We start from the raw sequence: 22,468 nt of genomic DNA on the forward strand, positions 1-22,468 counted from the left end.
TTTTCATGGGAATGTAATAAAATGAAGACCACACATAAGTATTTTACTGTAATAATTACAAACTCGGGACTGCTTCCAGTCAATGTGTTATACCTAGATTTGTCCACTAGATGTCACTAAATGCAAACCAAATTGAGTCGGGACGTCAGCCATCATATTCCAAGTGATTACCACATCACGCACAGGCTTTTGCACCTCGTGATGCTGGTTTATAATAAAATGAGAAAATTAAAGGCCTTTTTTGTCTCTCAGGTAATATTGCATTAAAAATAAGATTAAAATATACCATCCCTGTATGAGAGATAGATGGCATCCGCAGCATCAGGACCAGCTGCCGACCTCCCACTCTGACTCTCACGTCCCAGGAACATGTAATGAGCGATCTGTTGGACCAGAATTAACGTTAAATGTAAATGTTTAGAATTCTTGTATCTTTCCTTAGTCCGACCTTTATAAGTTTCCATAGTTACAACTTTGAGCGTCAACGCTTATCGGTTTAAGCTTTTATATAAAAGCGCATGCGCAGACGTTAACGCCCACTAAAGCTGCATCCATCCCAACTGGGTACTAGTGTTATTACCCCTCAAATACATGCCGCACAAGACTCCAGGTAATCATCACAAGCATTTGGCATTTATTTAATTATCGTAATGGGTTGAGCTCGATTTGATACACAGAGAAAAGCCCAGGTAGTGGCTTTTAATTAAAATCGACACCCCCCGATCTGTACTGTATTGGTACAGTCTATTGACGTCCTGCGCGGGAGCGGAAAACGTGCATCCGAGTGTGCGGAAAAGGAAAGGAGCAGTTTGCTTTCTTATTAACAATTCTGATATACTATCGATTTTTCGAACCGCAGCAAATAGCCTGCTTCCCTGTGGAAGTCTCTAAACGCTAGAGGTCAGTGGAAGAAGCTGTTTTGTTAGCAATTAACGGCTAAACGCTAGCTAGCGTGTGGGTTTGTTGACGAAGCGTTTCGCTTTGCTTGCATCGCTGGCGCGTGTTAATACACCTGGCTTTCACTTGTTTTTAGCCAGCGATGAGATTAGCATGAACACATTAAACAAATCCATATAATGTATGGCTGTTTTATCACAGCAAACGTGACTGTCATATTTGAATGAACTCCGGACTCCAGAGGATGTTGGTTGTGGTTAGGGGAGGGGCATTGAATGAGGGTTTCCCATTGGTGAGAAGACGCATCACAATGTGGTACATTATATTGATGCAAGTTTAAATTTACTGATTTTTCCAGCTTGGTGATACGTCCAACATGACTCGAGATTGGAAACCTGGCGATCTGATTTTTGCCAAGATGAAGGGTTATCCACACTGGCCTGCAAGAGTAAGTGCGATGCTTATATTGTGGACAGACATACAAATAAGGCAGATCGTGTGCAAACAAGCACCCAAGCAAATAAGCCACTACCATTTACAGCTGTAAGCAAACATCTGCTTTTTCTTATGTCTTTGCCAGATCGATGAAGTACCCGATGGTGCAGTGAAGCCATCCAACGTCAAGTTTCCAATTTTCTTCTTTGGCACCCATGAAACGTTAGTAACAGGCAGCTTGACACCTCCTTCAGTTTGATGTACTTACGGTGTTCTGCATGTTTCATTTGGTCTGAGTGATCTGAAGAGATTCAACTGGGTAAACTTGTTGAAGATCTTTACAGAGGTGTCACATGACGCTGACTCAAAACTGTAGAAGGATACATGTGACCTTTTCATTGTATTTATGAGTCATTGGAATGACCGGGAAGTGACTTCAGTGGTTATGGAAGTAAATTTTGTTGTTGTTTTAAAAGCTTTAGAGACCTGTCAGTCCTAGCAGTGCATGTACTCACCAGACTTTATACTACACAGCAAAAAAAGTATTAAATATACAAACATCTTTTTCTGCAGTGCATTTCTTGGCCCCAAAGACATTTTTCCATACCTCCCTAACAAAGAGAAGTATGCCAAGCCTAACAAGAGAAAAGGATTCAATGAAGGATTGTGGGAGATTGAGAACAACCCAAAAGTAGAGCTTACTGCACCCAAGGTATATCCTCCTCTTTTCTTTTCTTTTTTGTCTTCTCCAAAACCTATCCCAGTATTTGTCCTGCAGACATCAGGGCATTGGAATTGAATATACATCATAAAACTTGTTGCCCGGCTTTCTGTTTTGCTGACAAACATAAGTGGGCACCAGTTTGCATTCAGAGCATTTAGCCTTTAGCTACCTAAAAACTCAAGTATGGTTTGTTTACAGGAATAGTTTGGGTCATATTTGTTTAACTTCAAAGAAATTACCTGTTTCCTGCTGCCCTGTTCGGATCATCTGACATTACTGAATGTGCACAGCTACTTCTGAGCCCTGTTCTTCTTGTGTTTTTTTGCCCAGTTTAATTTAACCAAATTCCTTTTTGTTTGTATTTGAAGCCGGTTCCCCCTCAGTCTTTTGGTGAGAAGGATTCAGACAGCAGTCCAGAAGGAGAAGAGGATGCAGATGACAAGGTGATCAAAGCCAAAGTAAGTTTTTCTCTTCAGATCCCCCTCTGCAGACTGTATTTCACTTCACTGCACTCACATTCTGCTCGTTTGTCCCTGTGTCATCAGCTTCTTTCCTTTTGTTTATTTATTTGTTTTTTTGCTAGCCCTCAAGTCTTCCTCTTGCCTTCTTTATGATGAAAACCATATGACTGCAGCCAAAGCTTCACAGATTATTTGCTATTCTTTGATAACTGCTTCAGAGGCTTTTATGCCAACAGTTGTGTGTGTGTGCAGCAGAAGAATACTCGCTAACCTTTCTCCCTTTCAAGACTCGTTCACCCCACCACGCTGCGTCCTATGCTGTGTCTTGGGTGCATTCAGGTTCCAGGAAGTGAGGCTGAGCAGGAGAATGAGAATGAGGAGGAGGAGGAGGAGGAGGAGGAAGGGTCTCTGATCTCTGAGCAGGGTCATCAGGACCAGGATGTACGTACTTTGCATGTTGTGACGCCCTAAAGCGGTGCAGGTTATTCTGTTCTCCTTGGGAAAAGCATGTGACACCTGGTGCTTTTATTTAATTGGTCGAGTTTTTGGTTTGTTTGTTTGTTTGTTTTCCTGTTTGACTCAAAATTCTTGTCGTTGGCCACAAAACTTCCCCGGTGCTGGACGTTTCAATCGGAGAGCCTGGTGTGGGTTTTGCTGTTTTTAATGCTTTTGAGGTGATCGCTGATTTAGAAACTGATAGGTTTCTAAGAAAGCAGTCTGTTTGTTTTCAGTAGATGAAATAATAATAATAAGCTCAGGTAAGGTCAAAGCTACCAGTGAAAATGGCTATAGATCTAATCTGTCTTCATTCAAGACCCAGTTCTGTGTGCGGCTATAAAGAAAACACAAAAAGTGTAATTTCTTCTTCTTCTCTTTCCACCTCTTTGGGATCAATCTGACGTCCTGCTGCAGCGCTTTGCATTTCCTGCTTTTTCCTATCCATATAATGCACAAGTACTGTTTTCAATCAGTTAATGGTATTTTATTTTGCATGGCTTTCTGTGTACCATGGAGAAAGGTAAGTCGGGACTCATAATTCAATTAAATTAAAATACATTATTTTACTATGACATTCTTCCTGCTGTGACTGCAGTAATTTAATGACTCACAAGTTGTGTCCTATTTCTTTAATAAATACTGATTCATACTGAAGTTTTCATACCCCAAAATCTTTGTACTCGTACTTATAAAGTCTATTTGTGTGTATGTGTGTATATAGCTGCAAACAAACAAACTAACAGGCAAAAAAAAAAAAAAACTTGTAGTGAATAAAGGATTGATATATTTAATGATTCACAGAGTGTAGTATTTCAGGTATACACTAGATGGTGCCACTGACACCCCCTCCCCCACTACCATCAGCACCACCACCAAAATCAAAGACAGATTGATGCTTTTTTTTTTTTTAAATCGGGGAGGACATTTACCTGCTCATTCTCTTACTGCTACAGCTTTCCTTCTTATATTAATGAGATAACAAAGAAAGCTAAAATTTGATGTGCGTTCTGATTAAAATAACTGGATGTGTCAATAATTTTAGGACTCTGCTCAGAAAGAATCACCAGATGTACCTAAACCCAAGCGAGGAAGAAAGAAAAAGGTTGGCACCGGCTCTTAATTTGTTTAGTTTAAAAGAAAAAGTGTAATAACAATAGATTATAGTTTTGGGTTTTTATTGTTTATTAATTGGTCTTTAGTACTTTGCTTTTAAATTCTTTCATTTCTTCCTAAATTTCAGAGTGATGCTGACCAGGAGAATGACAAAGATGATGTACCAGCAAGTCCTGTTAGTCCCACCGGTAGGCTGTTTGTTTTGTGGTGCTAGTATGATATTCCTGTAGGAGCAATGAGAAGTTAATAAATCAGAAGTTCATATTCATGACAATACATCTAATACACAGGAACAAGAGATGGAAATATACCCATTACAGCTTGTAGCCTGTATGATATATACATTAAACTTACTGGCAACTGTTAACAATGCATTATTATAGGACTGGACAGCTGTCCTTCATAACTTCTGCATATGATCAAAATGAATCGTGTGTCTGTGTGTCTCCATTCATGTGATTAGGTGGAGAAGGCCCTAAACGAAGAGGCAGGAAGCCTAAGAGTGAGAAGTTGCTTTTGCTTCAGCAGCAGGAACAGCAAGGCTCCGGCAGTGAAATGTAACTACATGATTATCAACAGACACCGTACAAAATTCATGCAGACACAGAAGCTTCATGCTTTCTTTGCACAGTTTTTGCAGTGGCTCTTTGATGCTCTTCAGCCTGCTTAAAGGCCAGATCCTGAAACCCCGATTTCACTGGAATGTTAAAAGCCAAATCAGCCCAGCAGTATAAAAACAGATGCATTTTTCTCTTTTTTTTTTATTTAGGGACATTGGAGAGTCAGACAAAAAGCGAAAGAGGACAACAGAGGACAAGACCCAAAGTGGAGAGGAAGAGAAGAGGAGGAAGAAGGAAGGAAAGGACACAGAAGTAAAGGAGCCTGAAGCTAAGAAGAAGAAGTCCAAGGATGACAGTTCCTCTGGCTCTGACGATGAAGAGGCAAGTATCTATGCAATTAGTCTCTCCCATTGCCATCATTGTTTCTAAAAGAGGTGTCAAAAAAAACATGCTTTTGAGTACCTTAATCTCTCTTAATCTCAGAAAAATAAAGGCAGAAAGAAACAGCAAAATGCAGATGTGGACAAAGATGTGCGGCGGCGGAAAGCTGATGAATTGAGAGAGTACGTTTATACACAGTAGTTATCAGAAGCTCAGAGCAAATGATAAAATGTAATCATGTGTGTCTTAATCCTGGATAGTTATGACATGTTGTATTTATTGCTATCTCATAGACCAGGTAGAGATGAAGAGAAGAAAAATGAAGAGAGGACAGGAGCCAAGAAAAAAGGTAATTTTGCCGGTCAAAACAAAAAACATATATATTCATATTTTTGTGGCAAGCTAAAAGTCAATTGTAGGTGCAAAAAGATTTTAGTGACCAATCAAAATATAAATTTTTTATTTATATTTCAGTAAAGTTTTTTAAAAGTAGTTATTTAAGAATAATCATGTTTTCTTCCCTTTTCTTTCTTCACTTAGAAATGTCAACTGACTTGAAACTGCAGAGACTGCACAGTGAAATCAAAATTTCACTGAAAATTGACAACCCTGTAAGTTCACATCACTCTTCTTACATGTTACTCAGTCCACATTTCTCTTCTGACAACTTTATGAATCAGTGTTCTCCTGCACTGAGCTGACGAAGACAAAAGGTGTTAAACCCGTCAATGCTTCATCTAAAGTATCCATCAAAGACTAAAATAGTATTTACCCATAGACGCATACTTTTCTCATTGTGGTTTTATTGCACTGTTTAAATTATGCCAGAATGCTTGGACTCTTATGTGGGTATCTTAAGGTTAAGAATAAGCCTGCTACTCCATCCTTGTTAATGCGCTCCATGCATTATTCAGTCCGTCGGGCTCAGATCTGCACATGAGCTTTTACTTTAGTTCACTCAGTTTTAACTGGGCTGTGGGAAAACATAACTGGCATTTTTTTCCTCCTATTTTTACCCCTCAACCGTATAATGCTGATGTGGTATTGGCATCACCTCAAATCGATACCATAGATGTATCTTCTAAAAATCTGGATTTTGGACTTCTTTTCTCCATCATCCATGCCATCTGTATTATTCCCTGTCTCTTGTCACTAGGATGTGAAGAAGTGTCTGGATGCATTAGATGAGATTGGTGCCCTTCAGGTCACAACCCAGCATCTGCAGAAACACAGCGAACTCATCGCCACGCTCAAAAAGGTAACAACATGAAGGAGTCTTATTTTGGATGCATTCTGCATCAGCGTTATTTCATGAGTGGTAATGCCTTCCTTCTTTGTTCATGTCCTAGATTCGTAGATTCAAAGCAAGCCAGGATATCATGGACAAGGCCACCATGTTGTACAATAAGTTTAAGAGCATGTTTCTGGTTGGAGAGGGTGACTGTGTGCTCAGCCAGGTGCTGAACAAATCTTTAGCTGAACAACGGCAGCACGAAGAAGCAAAGAAAGGAGCGCTGAAGAGGGTTGAACAAGCCAAAGAAAATAATTCTGGTACAGATCATCACATTCTTTCTTTCTTTCGTGTTTTTTTTAGTGCTCTCTCTAAGCTGGCTGTTTGTATTGTGTTTGAAAACACTAGCCTACCTTTACAGTAGCCGTTTTGCATGCATGGGCCTATATATTTTTGGACACTTGCAAAATGTATTTTGCAAAAATGTTGCATCAAAGCAGAGACAATCTTACTATGTTGTGATTGCAGCCATTCCTGGACTTTGTGAATGGTACCATGGTTTTGTGTGTTTCATTTTTGTATTTTAACCTTGTTGTGCTGGGTGGGAGATGAGCACAGCTTTTTAAGATAGACCACAAACATTATCAATACACGATCTAACATTTCACTAACTCTGTCATTCTTCCCTTGGAGAATATTTCTCTTACTTTTGTCCTCTGTTTAAGAACTACCAGTTCATCTAAGAGCTTTCATAAGGGGTATGTGTTTTGTAAATAACTTTGATCTTTATCAGATTATAATCTTAATCTTGAGGGATTCTGCTGAAATATAATTCTAAGAACTTTGACACCAGCGGCTCCTTGTACTTGGAAGCTTTATATATGGTCCTTGGAGCTTGTATATTTTTTCCTGTATTATGCCACTGACATTGTCTTAGAAAATCTGCCTGAGGTGTCAGTTATTTAGGGTTCTGTCTTTGTAGTTCAGGGGAGCCGATCAAAGGTTTATGAGTGAGTCAAAGAGTCAACGACTCACTGTGGTTTAACAGCTCCTCACCACATTAACTGTCAATGCAGACATTGGTATTAAAGCTGGTATAACTGCAGCATGTGAGCTCAGTGAGAGGTTTTCCACTTGACTGGTGCCAATAAAAGTTTACCTTAATTGTAGGTCTTATCCATGCACGCCTCGACTTGGTTTTTCGGGGCATTTTCCATTAGGTGATAGTACCTGCTACCAGGCACTTTTTTAGTACCTACTCAGCCAGGGTTCTCAGTGATCTGAAAATATGATGTCAACAGACTGCACAGCACCGATTGGCTAGTCAACTCAATAAATTACTCAATAAATCACAAGAGTTTCTCCCACATGAAAATCAAAACGAGGGGAAATGGTGTCATAAAAAAACACCACTGTGGTCCTCGAGTCTGACAAAAAGCCATAAACTGAGCAGCCGGTATACCATCGCCTCGACGTCCCCCTTTGTTTTGGCGTTCGTGTCGCTTGCAAATAACATCACGGGACTGTCAGCTGCTATAACAACCCCACGGATATTAGGTGGTACTCGGTTGTCATGAAAAACCACCAAAACCGAGTCAAGTCGAGCCAAATAGGTACTAGTGGAAAAGGGCTATTGGTGTTGAATTTAGCCCGATGTGATCGCTGCTCTCCATCCAGTGATTTGCAGGATTGTAATGATTCTTTAGGACTGATGATGCAGGTCTGCTGTGGAGCACTACACACAGCTCCTGGATGGAACATTTCACAATAAATCAATAACATCACTGATTCCTAAACAGAGGTGCAGTGCATACAATGATAAAGTTACAGAGTGATATGAAGATATTTTGACCTGTTTTCATTTACCAAAATATGCCAGACTGGCAAACAGGCACAGATGCTAAAAAGCATGTTTCTACAGAAAGTAATGCACATTTATTATGGGTTGCTACAGATGGTATGTAAAAGGTCTGCATAACCTCTAGGTCTGAAAAGTGAAGTCACTGAGCAGGTGCCTTAAACCTGCATTTGCTCGCCACCAGGAGCCGACTCCTCTGGCTTCAAGGAAAACAACCCTCGCCTCCCATTCTCAGTGACTAATGACTGCCCTGATGAGGTGATTTTAGTCACTGGTTTGGAATCTTGTTTATTACAATGTGACAGTCATTTAGGAAATTATGGTCCCCCACTGGACTTTAAAACAAGGATGAAACAAGATTGCTAGTTGGAGAGTGTGCGGTGTCCCTCAGATACTTGTGACATATGCTTTTAAAACACTAAGATGGCAAAGGCTAAAATGCTCAGATCAGGGTTTCCCAAGAGAATGTCAGTAACCAGTAGGTGTAGTCATGGTAGCTGCATCCATCCTTTATATACAGTATGTTGTCTGGTGGATTTTATTCTTATAACGGTGAGTAGGAGAAAGCTTTTATCAAATTGTGTGGAAATGGCAGAAATAACAGAAAATGTCAGTTTTCTGTCAGTTAAGGTAACACAGACCTCTTTCCATTACGTTAAGCAGAAGGTTTGCGCTTACTACGTATTCAGCCTTTAAGGGCGTGACTGAGCCCCGGGCACAAGCTAGTGATGATGGTAACTGTATATGGAAATAAGATACCTATAAGCTATTTTGATGACTGCAAGGGAAAACAGTAACAGAAATGGGATAAAGTTGCATCTAGGACTTTCTGCTCATCATTTTAAATTCATTATGAACTTCTAACACACTTATAAATACCAGTAAACAGAAACATTGATCATCCGCCATCAGCTTCTTCTCCCCTTCCCAGGGGGACGTCACAGGATCAGTGTGGTTTGCATCCTTTCCAGAAAAACTAACCTTAATTACCACATTCTTGCTTGAAAATACAGTACTACGATCAAAATCTGTGCCTTTTATGAAAGGTCTTTTTTTTTTAAGTGACTAGCATGCCAAATGGATAGAAAATCGTATTTATTTTTGTAAGATCCGGACCGGTCATGTGCCATCACATGCTCCTGTCATGGCTCAGGTTGTGCAGCGATGACTCTGTTTGACTCAGCCTGTGCGTCTCTGCCGAACAGACAAAGTGACAAATGGTGATGTCAGCCCCAACGAGAAGAAGCAGGAGATGGAGAGAGAGAGGCTTCCCGAAGACGCTTCAGCAGGAGATAATCAAAGGTAGCTTTGAGAACACAAGCTTGATTGTGATCCTCCTGCACGCTTGATGCCCTCAACAGAAACTGTCAGTGTAAATCAGTTTAACCCATTAGTGCTGGTTATATAACTCCAATTCATAATGTATACATAGTTTTCAGGGCAGTGTCACACATGTAGGTTGTTAACTTTTTTCCCCTCTTGGTCCATTATACAAAAGGTCATCCTGGAAGGTGCAGTGTGATATCTGCCCACTCACACCTCGTCTTTGAGGTTCATACAAGTCACAAAATCAATGAAGGAAATAAAACCTTTAGAGCTTATTTTGTTATGTGGTGATTTGATGAAGTGTTCTTACTTCCATTAACAGAATTAAGGCCCTTGCCTCCTGCTCATGACTTAAAGTAGGCATTTGAAAATGCATTAAAATATATGGTTTCATTTTTTAAAAGAAGTTTTTGTTGGGGAATATTTAACAGAGATTTGATGTTAAAGGGGACTGGAACTTCTGTTCCTATGTTTCTGTTTTGTTTTTGTTTTTTTAAATAAAGAGCATTAGTAAAATATAACATTGCAATTCAGTTTCTCAAATACACTGTAGCTCTTGACCATCACAGTCTAACACAGAGTCAGTTAAACTGCAGGGATTTCAGTCTGTCCAGTTAGGAAGGATCAAGCACTGTGAATGCATTTCATCTGCTTTGGTGCAAATTAAATACAGGTGCACTGGAGAAGCAACAACAAAGAGCATGCCCTGGCACGTGTATGCTTGTGATTAAAATTTTTGGTATGATTTTTGAATCTAGCCTTCACAAGGGTTGATGATTTTAGTTTCCACTGACTGTGCACAAGTGCTACATGAGCCATACATGTTAGAAGGATAAAGTTTGGTCTTCCAAGGATTTTTACTAAAAATAAATGAGTATCCTTACTATTTTTTAATGAACTGTTTTAATCTTTATCCCTTTATTATTTATTTTGGACTGTAGTGCCCCAAAAACTCAGGAGGAGTCCACTTGAGTGTCTTGCAGGCCTGAAGAAAGGAGATTTGCTGCTGTAAAACTGGGCTGATCACGTGAGATCTCGTGCCCAGTTTGTGACTGATGACAACCACTGGTTTCCAGTTTGATTGAATTTTTTTTCTTTTTTTTGTCTGCATTGCTGCTGCTGAAAGCTTTCATCAGCCCAACCCCAGGATCGTGACTGACTGCGTATATTTAATTTTTATACTGTCTGTAATCTTTAACTTCTAGACACCTTATGCTTAGATGCATCTGTTTGAGTAGTGACACGACTTGTAATTCTGCAGCCTTGTGTTTGTCAAACGTTAACGAGGATGGGAAAGAGTTAGTGCGGGAACCATCTGGGGGGTTTTTTTTTCAGCTGGTGGAGATGGTTTTGATTGTTGGAACATTTACTGATTTGACAGATGGATCTTAGCCTCAATTATGGGAAGTACAGACGATTATCTGTAGGTAGAAGCACCTTGAAAATGTCTAATAGCAGTAGATGTGTTAACTCTGTAAAGCGTGTTTCATACATGTCCACTTCAGATGCACGAAAAATAATTGTGGAGATTGCCAAAGTTTCTAGCCAAGAAAATGCTTTAATTTCTAGTCGTGTTCAACGCCTGTTTTAGGTTTTTCTTTTTCTTTTTTTGTTTTTTACATAGATGTAAATAAGAGTATTTTTGTGCCTGTCTGATAACCTGTTTCAGCATCCAATAACAAAGTGGTAGCTGTAGTACAACTTTAGTTTTTAAAGCTCATATTGATAGCACAGATATTGTGTGATAATATTAAACAAAGATTAGTCCACTTTCTGTCATCTGGATTTTTCTTAGATTTTTTTTTTTTTTTTTTTTTGCCTGTTTAACCATAGCGGTTATTGTTGTTCTGTTGCTGCCATTAAAAAAAAAGAAAAATCAAATAAACATGTTGAACTTGGATTGTGCCCCTTTTTTTTCTGGGTAAACCAATGGATGTGTTAGCTGATTGTGTTTGACTGTGTTTGTGTTTGTAAGAATCAGTCAAAGCCAAAAGGCTTCATCAAAAGCTTAGAAGTACTGTGCAAAAGTCTTGAGCCATCCTTCGTTTCTTAATATTTTGCTAGAAAAATGGGACAAAACTGCAGTGATTTATTCAAATATGTCAAAAAATACATGAAGGAATAGTATATCCTCCTAAGAATCCCCAAACACTGATTCTGTTCATCTGGGCTTTGATCAATGGTCATGAGAATTTGCATATTAATGATCAAGGAACTGACCTCCCAGCCCATTGTTGACTTATTTGAGCTACCCTACTAAGTCCTGATGTACTAAATACAGGACATACAGGGTGTTCCATTGATATCTCATGTGTTTTGATGGACTCCTTTAGCTCCAGAGAAGGGAAATCACAACAAAGTTCAGTGGGAAGATTGTTTTTTCCTCAGTTCTCAGGAGGATATAAGGCAAAAAGTTTGTAAAATTCCAACAACCCTAAAGTCAATAGTTTAGGTTTAGTTACCTTTATTCTTCAACAAAGCCTGAACTCTCTTAGGCAAGCATTTATCTAATTTCTTTAAGTAGTCTTCAGGAATAGTTCTGAGGTCTGGGCTCTGGGGAGGCCAATCCATGACTGATAGTTTTCCATTGTGTTTTTCAGTCCAGGTATGTTTTTTACTGCTTTAGCAGTGTGTTTGGGATCATTGTCATACTGAAAGACTTACCTCCGTCAATGTACCTCCGTACATGATACGTACATGACACGATTTGAACCAAAACTTTCATCACTCCATAAATCCTGTTGACACTGAATTTCAGTCCAGTTATTGTGCAGTTTAGCATACCTCTACCTTTTTCTCTTAAGGATGCCTTCTTGACAGCTGCTTTTCCACTGAGGCCATTTCTGATGGTTTCAGTGAACAGTAGATTAGCCTTAATCCAGATGCATCACTCAGGTTCTGTATCAGGTATGTGCTGGAGTTTTTGTCTGTTTTCTAAGGACTTACGACAGGGTTCATACACCTTTTTCAGCATCAAATTCAAGCACTTTTTAAGCACTTTCAATGTCCATTTTCAAGCTTTTCCAGCACATTAGCAAAAAAAAGAATGCATGTTTCACTTTGCATCACCTCAGTAACACCATGTGAAAATTAAAACAAATCATCCTAGGTTGATTCAAATACCTTTGTTCCTCTTTTTGCTAAAACATAGAAAAACGCAGCACACAAAAATGATGCAAAAGGATAAGGATACCTTATATGCATATAGTGTATAAACTCAAAAGAAAAAAAACATTTCACTTAAAAATTAAGATGTGGAAATGTGAACAAATTAATTTGTTAGAGATGTCATACTCAGTGAAATTCAAGACTTTAAGAATGCACAAGCATCTACCTAAAATCTATTTATTTATCATCTATGATATTATTATATACAATTATAATGTATTGTTCCTCCCTTAAATAAACAGGCAACCTTAAAGTATGACATACTCATATACATAAATGTGTCTATTGTCTCAGTGGCTGATAGTGCCCCACGGGCCTCAGTGTGAGCTTGAAGCCATTTATAATGTTTAAGTTGTTTAATGTGTAGGTGCCCATGATAAACAGATTCTGAATGAAAGCCAGGGAACTTCGGTAGCACAAAAAAGTGTCTATTCTTTGTGCCCATATGGATCAGTCCCTCATATTACCATTATTTCTCCCTAAGGTGTTGCCAAAGGCACCAAGTTAATACTTGAAAAGCTGCAGCAATACACAAAAATATGAACAGTATTCTAATTACTCGGTGACAACTTTGCTTTTAGCCTTTAATTGGCTAGTTATGTAGTTCACAGCATATTCCATAAATTACCATGCCATAACTAACTGCTATAGTAGCGTTGCCGTATTGCATCACACTCAGTGCATTTCAATAATTTAACTCGCACGTTTGCAAGCTAGCAAAAAAATAATCTTTAAAAATTAGCATGTGCAACGTACACATACTCAAAAATTATTTAATAAGACTTACGCAAAGCCCCCCATTGTGAAAAGGTGCAAAACCTTCATGCAGACTACTCCGGGGGGGGGGGGTGTCTAGTCTGTATAAAGACTAGCCCAGAGTCTTTATACGGGGGGGGGGGGGGGGGGGGGGGGTCTAGTCTGTATAAAGACTAGCCCAGAGAACACTGAATCACTTTCAGAAAGCCTTTTAAAATTGTCATCTCACTAAGGTCGAGTTTCTGTTCTGTGTCACCGTCATTGATTTGAAGTACATCAAAATGAGTTAAACAAGCTGTATAAATGTCCACCAATCAAACATAACAACTCGGTTACTTTTAATGAATTCAATCAATCAATCAAAAAGCTGTTTTGTGCATTTAAAAATGAATAACTTTACACACACACAAAGAAAAAAAACACAAGTATGCTAAACATTAAACTGACCGTGCTGCTGTCAACTGAACTGTTTATCAGTAAATGTTACTGTTTAGCTCAAAGAGGAAAATCAAAACCTAAAAAAACAGTTTTGATGACGTTGCAAGTATCAGACCATTTCTTTCTGAAATATAAACCATGTAACTGTATTATACAGCAATAAGTCATGAGAACCATTAATTAAAGGCGCCCCGGTCCACATAGGGATAGGCCAAGAATTCTCCCAGTTTATTGCCTTGAGCGTCGTAGTGCAGCATACGAAAGCATTTGTCACAGAAGAGACATGGGTCACTCGGAGCAAACTGGTCATTGGTGGTATACCATCTAGAAAGACGAGACACGTGATCAGCCTTTAAAAAAATAAAAAATAAAAATAATAATACAAAGCTTCCGTTGTTTATGCAGCGCCTGATGTCTCCTCACCTTCCAATGAAGACATGGCAGACAGCACACTTCTGGGTGAGGACTCTGTGCTTGTGCGTGAGCAGTGGGTACAGATTCTTGTCTAGACAGTCGTTCTTGTGGACCAGTCTGTAATGGGTAAAGAGCAGGGAAGAAGATGACATTCTCAGAGGCTGTAAGCGGTAGGAACACAGATTTGTCTCAGATTCATGATATCAGGAGCTGCTTTCATGTGCGGTCGCCCTGCTTACGCCAACGCTACATAAGCTCGAAGACAACTACGCATCCGTTAGTCTTGTGAGACATGTTAAATCCTTTCTGACAATGCGTCTCATTGTCAGATGGGATTGTCAGCTGCATCTTGTTGCAGCTGACAAATCCACCTCCTGCACTACAGTAGTAATCAGTTTATTACTTTACGGTTTATTAAGCACAGGGTTTGATGTTAACTCAAACCAGATAGGCATGCGTATTTCTTATTCATACCAAACATCTTATTCATGAGTAGCTGAGATAAGCTAAAATGACCCTGTTTGGCTGCATGCTTATTTAGTTGTGGTTGTGTAATTATCTGGATGTACTTTACTGTGAACTCCACCAAACAAGAGCTGGAAACTATTAATACATTACCAGACTAACAGAAGATAAACATTTCGATGATTTTAGCTCGAACTTTTCAACTTTGACTTGGCCGTATTATCGACAGCTGAAATGTTCAGGTTTTAAGTTGCTCACTGGACACAAATAGAAAACTCGAGTTTATTGCAAGCGTGTGTCTCATGTTTGCACAACAGCAATAAAAAGAAATAAAAATGACTTTGTTGTAATGAAAAAGCATCCATTAAAGCAAGTAAAGAATAGTTCCTGGTTGAACCTGGAATCATGGTGTGCACTAAGGTGTGTATTGTTAGGTGAACTGTTTATTCTAAATTGGCCAAAGGTGTCAACAGTTATCTGCCTCTCTGCGTCTGCCTGTGATTGCCATTCACACTTTCAGCTTTAATGCATGGGGTTCAACAAAAATCTTGCACTAACTGTTTAGGAACTGTAGCCTTTTTTATATATAGGGTCTTCTGTTTTCCCCTGACTGGCCTGACACGGTTGAAATTTTTGCCGATAGCCAATAAATATTACTAATTCCTGTTATCCCTTGTTACAGAGCGAGACGTTAGAAAAGAACAAGGTAAATGTTAATAATCAAACTCTTTCACCTTCAGCTATTCAGCTGATATCTATCCATTTAATGTTCACAGAACACAGTGGGCTAAATCCTTCTTGATTTTATGTAGTGGTTCAGTAAGCTTCCTAAGCCTCCTTCCTAGTAGAGCCAACAGTACTGCTGGAAGCATGAAATTAAATAACTGATTAACTGGTTTAAACTTCAGGGGGCCTAGTTTCATTATTACTGTACCAATTCATCTTAAAGACAGCTGTTATTCAACTGTTGCTGAACAGAGGGGCAGGTGTATAATGCAGTCCCTCTGTAATTTGTTTTAATTGACAGCAACACACAGAATATGACATAAATGTTATTTGAGGTTGTAATAGTTACAGCCAAAACTGAGCAAGAGTTGGAGTGGGCTCTGTAAAGAAGTTGAATCGCAGAACTAAATAAATAGCACTAACCTAACATCTGTGATGATGACCAGATGTTCGCAGTCGCCCTGGTGACAGTAGAGATACGGGAATCCCACTTTGACTTTCAGATCCTCCAAAAGCGTGTCCTCCATCTTGGCCTGGCTGTAGGATGGGAAGTTATGGGACTTAGCCCATTCAATTGTAGTCCTGCATCATAAAGCAAGAGGAGATAAGATGAGAAAAGATGTCTGTTATTCATCCAGAAGTTCGTAAATCCCCTTTTTATAACAGTTAAAAATTAAGCTAAACACAGCAAATGTTTAACAAATAGTATCTATGCAAAGAATAGTTTGTAGCTTAAAAAAAAGAAAACACAACAAAACAATTGTATTAGGGTAGAAATAAAGCTGAAATCTGAGTAAATATAATAAAGTAAAATAAGTGAAATAGAAAACAATAATAATAATAATAATAGAAAGATTTTAAAAAGTGAGCTGAGTTGAAAATTAAAAGATAAAATAATATTTGGCTTATATTTTTTACATGAGTTCCACGGTTATTTCACAGAATGATACATAATTTTGCACAAGAGCGCTTATGTCAGTGATGGATTTATTAAAAGCACAGCAAATATCAGATGACGAGTCATTTCAGTTCATTAAAAGCCTCCCCACCTCACCATAACAGATTAGCCTGAAAAAAACATACCAGGGGAAAGATACACTTCTTAATATAAATTATGCAAAACTTTGTGGATTTCTAACAGAAAACAAAAAACATTTGGAAAATCTCAGTCCAATTCTATTCTAACTGTAAAACTGCTTATTACAGGCCTCCAAATCTGCTGTCAGCAAGCCGACATTCAAATATCTTCAAGCATTCCTTATTTGGATGTTAACTTGAACTACACTCCTGAGTAAATATTCACAGAGCCATAGCAACAAACAAAACTGAAGGACCGAGCTTAAAAAGTTTTCTAGAAAATGGAATTTAAAAATTATAACAAAAAAAATGTTCCTGATTGGATCTTGGGAGGAGGCACAAATCAAGAAGGACCTATTAAGTAGAACTTTCCTCTGTCAGATCTGAGATGATCAGCTGGGAAGTTGTTGTTGGGCAATGCAATAAAGTGCTTAGTGTGTGCTGAGGTGTAGATCACAACGCTTTGTGACCTTAAACTAAAGTAGATCTACAGTTAGCTTCTGCTCTTTGACAAGCTTCACGAGAATGCTACACAACAGACCAAAATGCACTTTAAAGGGCTGAGCATTTCTGGAGATTACGTCCTCATCGATTACTTCAACTGGATTTATGTCTCTAGGAAACAGATGACTGTACCGATACGACTGTAGGTTGCAATCCAATGAATAAAGACACAAAAAATATCAAATCCGCTAAAACTGTCGTCTTTATTTACTGTGACCGGTCTACGTTTTATAAATGTGAACAGTTTGCAACGATCAGACTAAGTACACTCTTCAAGCTTCTATCTTTATCTGCTTTCATAAGCTGCAGATATCACAGTGATTATTTGAGCGTTTCAAGTTATTTAACAAATCATTAAATAGGACTCTTGAATAGACCTGCTATTTATAGAAATCCTGCCCAAAGCCAACATTTAGATATTTTATTCCATTTCATTTTACTAACCTTTCCATGGCTCTCAGCTCCAAGCACTGTCACTCCTTAGACACAGTTTGCAAACTGCTGAGCACTGTAGAGTTAATAAACCTTACTTAAACAGATCTAATAATTTTATTGTTTGGAATTCTTTCCAGACATGTAGGTCCATACATTTTTGGGCAGTAACCTAATTTTTGGTATTTTTGCCTCTGCACCAATGCAGATGTGAATGAAGTGCAGACTTTCAGCTTATATATTCTATCAACTATTTAGGAATTACAGTAATTTTTATACAAACTCTCCCATTTTCAAAGGCTCAAGAGTAATTTTGAATTTTGGACCTAAAACTGTACTTTAAGACCTTTTAACCGTTTTTACAATTTACTCAAATAAAAACTGAGAACAAATTTAAGGTGGCACAGAAGAGGTTAGCACTGATTCCCACCGTCATCTCACAGAAAGAAGGTTCTGGGTTCAAAATCACTGGCCAACTGCTGCCGTGTGTGTGGAGGTTTTACTTCTGCCTGTGCAGGTTCTTTGGCTTCCTCCCACAGTCCAAAGAGAGGCATGTTAGGTTAAAATGGCTATTCTGGTTAAGTGTCAGCAGTCGTTTGTGTCTCTGTCTTAGTGACAGGCTGTCAACCTGTCCTCTCACCCTATGACAGCTGGGACAGGCTGCCAACCTCCCGCAACCTCGATTTAGACAAGAAAATGGATGACTGGATATACAGACGAATGAATAATTGGAAAAAACAATCCAATCTAGCGATTGCTTGCATATATGCCTGCAAGTGTTTTGAAATGAAAGCCTTGTTCAGAAGTTAAGGGTTTGCAGCCACTGTGGAGTCAGGACTGTTAATATGAAATGATTGAGCTAAATTTGTTCAAGTTAAGCACCTTGAGTGGGCCATGTCAGGAAAGCTTGCATATTATACTATGATACATTTTTTCCTAGGTCAGCTTTATTACGTTTGCAATTCATTCACTCATGTTGCATTTCATTTTCAGAGGAGACACATGAGTGCAGTTGATAACTGTTTTGATTGGCAGCCCTGTGCAGGTGAAATAAAAAGATGTTCTACTCTCTAAATAAGAGCAGGCTGCAATAAATAATAAACTGAATGATCTCTCTTTAAACTGCCTAGTGAGTGAGTCATTGCTTGCTTTGTTATAATCAACCCAAGACAAAAGTAAAAGCAACATGAACAAATGAAAATGTCAGTGCTAGTCTTGTTTACAATTACTTGACCACTTCCTTTGGTCAAACAAATAAATACATAAATAAATAAATAAGAGGCCCATTTTTAATACCAGCCTTCTACAGATTTAGGCCTGCTGCCTTCAACTGTTGTAAAGGTCCTGGTTAAGAAATGCATCATCTTTAAAGCTTCCTAAAGCAGGAGGTACTTACGAGCTGATGTCCTGGCACTCGGGAAACCGCATGTCATTGTAGAAAACTCCTTCAAAGAAGAAGAAAGCTGACTTGTAATGATCCTGAAAAAGAGCACATCAAAATATTTTTCTCTAGCTTACAACAGATGCATTTTTTAAATATATACATACACGTATGAGAGTCCAGTCACACTAAATGTACAGAAACAGTTACATTTAGATACGGAGCACAGCAATATTATTCTGTTCGGGTCCTGTATTTACCTTGCTGATGAATTCTGGAGCTACGTCAGGCGTGTTGCTGAATTCGCCACACACTTGCAAGTCACTGACGCAGCAAACAGCATCCCTGAGCTCTGCCAAGCTGTGGGAACCCGTCATCAGGAGAGTCATGTGGGGTCTGATGTAGTTAAACTGCAGGAAATGCGCCATTAAATATAGTATTCAACAACAACACACAAGACTGTGGCTTTTTTTAAAAAACAGTTTTATGACAAAAGAAACAAACAAAAAATGTAACCCTCACTTTGTCGAACACAGCTGGGTAGTAGACATTGATGGTTAGAATGATCTCTCCTTCGGGAACCATGTCAGTCACCGTTTCTGGTTTCCTGCCAATGGTTAGGCGCTCCTGAAAAATAAGAGAGAGAACCAAGCCTCACGTTTAGATACAAGATCAAAGAGAGAACTAAAAATGTCTGAGAACCTGTCAAGAAGCCCAAGGGGATAATGATAAACACCTACTTTAGAGCGAACAGTAAATGCAAAGGTTAATTATGTAATCTCAGTCCCTAACTAAATTCACCCACCAGTTCATCTGCATAGAGGTCATGTCTGTTCTTTTTAATCTTTTTAAGAGAAGCTCTGTGGTCTTGCCTCTTCTTTCTTTGCCTGTATTAAAAAGAAAAGAAAAAACAAATCACATTTAAAATTGCATCACGATACTGATCAATCGTTGACAAGCATTTTTCATTTGTATACTGAAGTAAGGTCATACACTAGTGTTCTTAATGTAGGATCTGGAGGTACAACTTCTGTATCAGGCTGCTGATCTTCAGGATGACATCGAAGTGAATCAACACTTCAAAAGAAAGAATAAAAACAAAGTCATTTGACTATCTTTGGTAACAAGAACAGATCATCTTCACAGAGTTATCAGGTGAGAGTCATGCGAGTATCAGAATCGACAGGACTTTTTTTCTTTGACATTTTGTTTCATAACGGCCATCGTTTTACTTGCAGCTCAATTCTTGTTCTGGAGTTTGCACTAATTGATGAGCCTACTGTGAAACTCCTGGACTGAAATCAACGTTTGAAATAATCATTTATTTTAAAAGCAACCTTCCAGTGACCACAAACTTGATGAGACACAAAAAATAAACATCACCCACTGTCATTAATAAATGTCATTTTAGCCACCAAAAAAAAGGATAACAGCCGATAAATCGGCCCATCTTCCACTGTGGAAGGAGTTTATATTTTTACACTGTTAAAGCCGCCATTCATTTCTTTAAAGAAAAATGAATAGCGTTTTTGTTAACTGGATCAAAACCAAAAAATAAAACATCATTTAGTTTTTATGGAAATTATAATAAAGATTTTATAAACTATACAACTAATCAGGGAAACATGGATCTATTCATAATTACAACTGACTTAACCCCATAACCTTAAAAGCTTTAGTTTTAATTGACATTTTTTTACACGACTTACTTGAACGTAACATGTACGTTGTTCTATATTTCAGTGTCTTTACGCCAACCTCTGCAGTTGTTTTCCCTCTATGTTTGACCACGTGGTGGTTTTTGTCGTATTTTACGGTACTTTATGTTTCTGCAGCAGTTTGGGACACTCTGTAACTCTTAATTCATAGAGTTATATAAATAAATGTTACACACCTGTTCCACGTTTGGTGTGTTTACTATCACCTGTTTTGGGACAAACTGGATTCAGCTATCAGCTATTACACCTCATTATGTAATTTAACTAGTATTCTTAATATCAGTTTACCATTACAATTACTGCAACTGAACTTAATTACCATTAACATATTATTATGGTGCACATGCCTGGTCTAAACGTTTATCAAATGTTGCTCACGACTACCTGCACACAGCCTTAAGTTCAGCCATGGTTTCCGCACCGACCCCCATCTCTTCAGCAAAGTTAGCATGAAATGCGTCCTCATCCGCCTCCTCATACGAGTAGTCGCTTGGCTTCAGTCTGCTCAGCCACTCCTTTTTAAAAGAGCCGATATGAAATGGTTTTGTATTAACATCGGGATATTCGTACTCCGGGACGTTCATGTTTGCATCTGCCGTCTGCTCGGACGCCGCCATGTTTCCCAGAACCCAAAAGTGCGCGGAGAATCTTGGGATATGTAGTTTTAGCGCTACAGTGCCGTTTAAATCTTGTATGATTAGGCAAACGGGAAAAATATAGGACAAAAGAAAACCAACAAACGGCTTTCCAAACATCTGTTTTCATATATTATATAGAACCATGCAAAATTCTTGAGCCACCCCTCATTAATTTGTGTGTTGCTTCCAAGGAGCCAGACTTCGTTGTAATTATTAAAAGTGATTTTGAGCATTAGTCCTCCAGGGTTTGGACACTGGTGGTAAAGGCTCTAAATACTACATTTTTGGTTCAATTTTTGTCTCATATACTGTATTTCCATGTGTTTGTGCATGTTTCAGCAAATTGCTGCACCTCGGTCCTACATCGCAATATAAAGTCTCAAGGGGTAGCTCAAGACTTCTGCACCCTTCTGTATCTACATTTATTGTACTTGCTTTTTTTCCCCTCTAATGTAATTTTTTTTTACATGGTATTACAGTCCTGTTGTGGACAAGAATGTCAGTACAACAAAAAATTGAGGAAAGGCTAAAGCTAAATTTGTATTAAAACAGCCTATTTATGTTAAATGACAGTAGTGAATGAGGCTGTTTAGGCCTCCTTTCTTTCTTACTTACTAAATCATCCATGAACTGCTCTTCTAGTATGCTGTAATACCTCATCAGATCGATTCTCTGAAGCTTGAATGAATGTGTATGAAGTAGTCTGGCTTAAGAGTCAAGGAAGGTGGTTGGTAAGCAGACTCAGCAAACATTTTAAGTTCCCAAAGATAAGCAGATAATTTACAGTTACCTCCATAACGTGAAACTTAAACCAAACCATCCCAAACTAACTCATAATAACTAAAAACCAAAAATGACATGAACTGCGCAACACAGCTCACCTTTCCTCCCTCATCTGAACCAAGCTGAGACTGACTATATATAGGACTGTCAATTCACCTTCAGTTTGTCTAGCCTGTACCACTAGCTTAAGCTGCTGAATCTAAAACACAACACAAATAGCAGAGAATCACAAAAGGCTCACTGCTCTCCTGATTAACCCATTTAAACAGTTAAATGGCTCTATATAAGAAAATATTCTCGACAAATCACTCCATAATCTAAGAGACAAGCAAAAGAAAACATTCCTATGGAAAAAAAACCCTCCTCTTGGTTTAGCCTGGGGGTGTGAGACGTGACATCATCAGCACTTTAAAAGTCAGGGAATGCTGGGCAGACCCTTTTCCCACACCTTTCCTGTAATGTAAGACTTTCTGGTAACGCAGAA

At 38.6% G+C, this 22,468-nt stretch overlaps 2 protein-coding genes across 4 annotated transcripts; one reads left to right on the top strand and one right to left on the bottom strand.

The window, feature by feature from the left end:
• Positions 1-766: 766 nt before the first annotated feature.
• Positions 767-11,368, top strand: LOC134629123 (PC4 and SFRS1-interacting protein-like). 3 transcript variants are annotated; one of them, XM_063476153.1, is made up of 17 exons: positions 767-900; positions 1,256-1,345; positions 1,478-1,554; positions 1,906-2,044; positions 2,425-2,514; positions 2,857-2,958; positions 4,058-4,117; positions 4,256-4,316; positions 4,592-4,685; positions 4,898-5,069; positions 5,172-5,251; positions 5,363-5,418; positions 5,610-5,680; positions 6,226-6,327; positions 6,419-6,620; positions 9,364-9,460; positions 10,426-11,368. In XM_063476153.1, the coding sequence occupies exons 2-17, from the start codon at positions 1,274-1,276 to the stop codon at positions 10,454-10,456; spliced, it is 1,506 nt and encodes a 501-aa protein (XP_063332223.1). In that variant the 5' UTR covers positions 767-900; positions 1,256-1,273; the 3' UTR covers positions 10,457-11,368. The 3 variants fall into 3 exon arrangements, with proteins under 3 accessions (XP_063332223.1, XP_063332225.1, XP_063332224.1); XM_063476154.1 differs by lacking the exon at positions 767-900 and adding an exon at positions 943-947 and having other exon boundaries at positions 1,254-1,345; XM_063476155.1 differs by lacking the exon at positions 2,857-2,958 and having other exon boundaries at positions 10,426-11,367.
• A 2,309-nt stretch (positions 11,369-13,677) lies between these two features.
• snapc3 (small nuclear RNA activating complex, polypeptide 3) lies at positions 13,678-21,181 on the bottom strand. Its single transcript, XM_063475235.1, has 9 exons — positions 20,948-21,181; positions 19,839-19,922; positions 19,651-19,732; positions 19,368-19,472; positions 19,106-19,255; positions 18,861-18,943; positions 15,875-16,033; positions 14,270-14,377; positions 13,678-14,170 (listed from the first exon to the last, which is right to left on the bottom strand). Exons 1-9 carry the CDS (start codon positions 21,178-21,180, stop codon positions 14,023-14,025), a joined length of 1,152 nt encoding a protein of 383 aa, XP_063331305.1. The 5' UTR covers position 21,181; the 3' UTR covers positions 13,678-14,022.
• Positions 21,182-22,468: the final 1,287 nt, after the last annotated feature.

Source organism: Pelmatolapia mariae, linkage group LG6, assembly GCF_036321145.2.
Source record: "Pelmatolapia mariae isolate MD_Pm_ZW linkage group LG6, Pm_UMD_F_2, whole genome shotgun sequence".
Lineage (NCBI taxonomy): Eukaryota > Metazoa > Chordata > Actinopteri > Cichliformes > Cichlidae > Pelmatolapia > Pelmatolapia mariae.

Bases quoted from the DNA above. Each gene is read 5' to 3' on its own strand.
- LOC134629123 (XM_063476153.1), top strand. From the start codon at position 1,274: ATGACTCGAGATTGGAAACCTGGCGATCTGATTTTTGCCAAGATGAAG. The intron at 2,959-4,057 runs GTACGTACTTTG...CAATAATTTTAG, and splicing joins AGGGTCATCAGGACCAGGAT to GACTCTGCTCAGAAAGAATC. The intron at 5,681-6,225 runs GTAAGTTCACAT...TCTTGTCACTAG, and splicing joins CACTGAAAATTGACAACCCT to GATGTGAAGAAGTGTCTGGA.
- snapc3 (XM_063475235.1), bottom strand. From the start codon at position 21,180: ATGGCGGCGTCCGAGCAGACGGCAGATGCAAACATGAACGTCCCGGAG. The intron at 19,733-19,838 runs GTATGACCTTAC...TTTTTAATACAG, and splicing joins CCTACATTAAGAACACTAGT to GCAAAGAAAGAAGAGGCAAG. The intron at 14,171-14,269 runs GTGAGGAGACAT...TCGTCTTTCTAG, and splicing joins TGCCATGTCTTCATTGGAAG to ATGGTATACCACCAATGACC.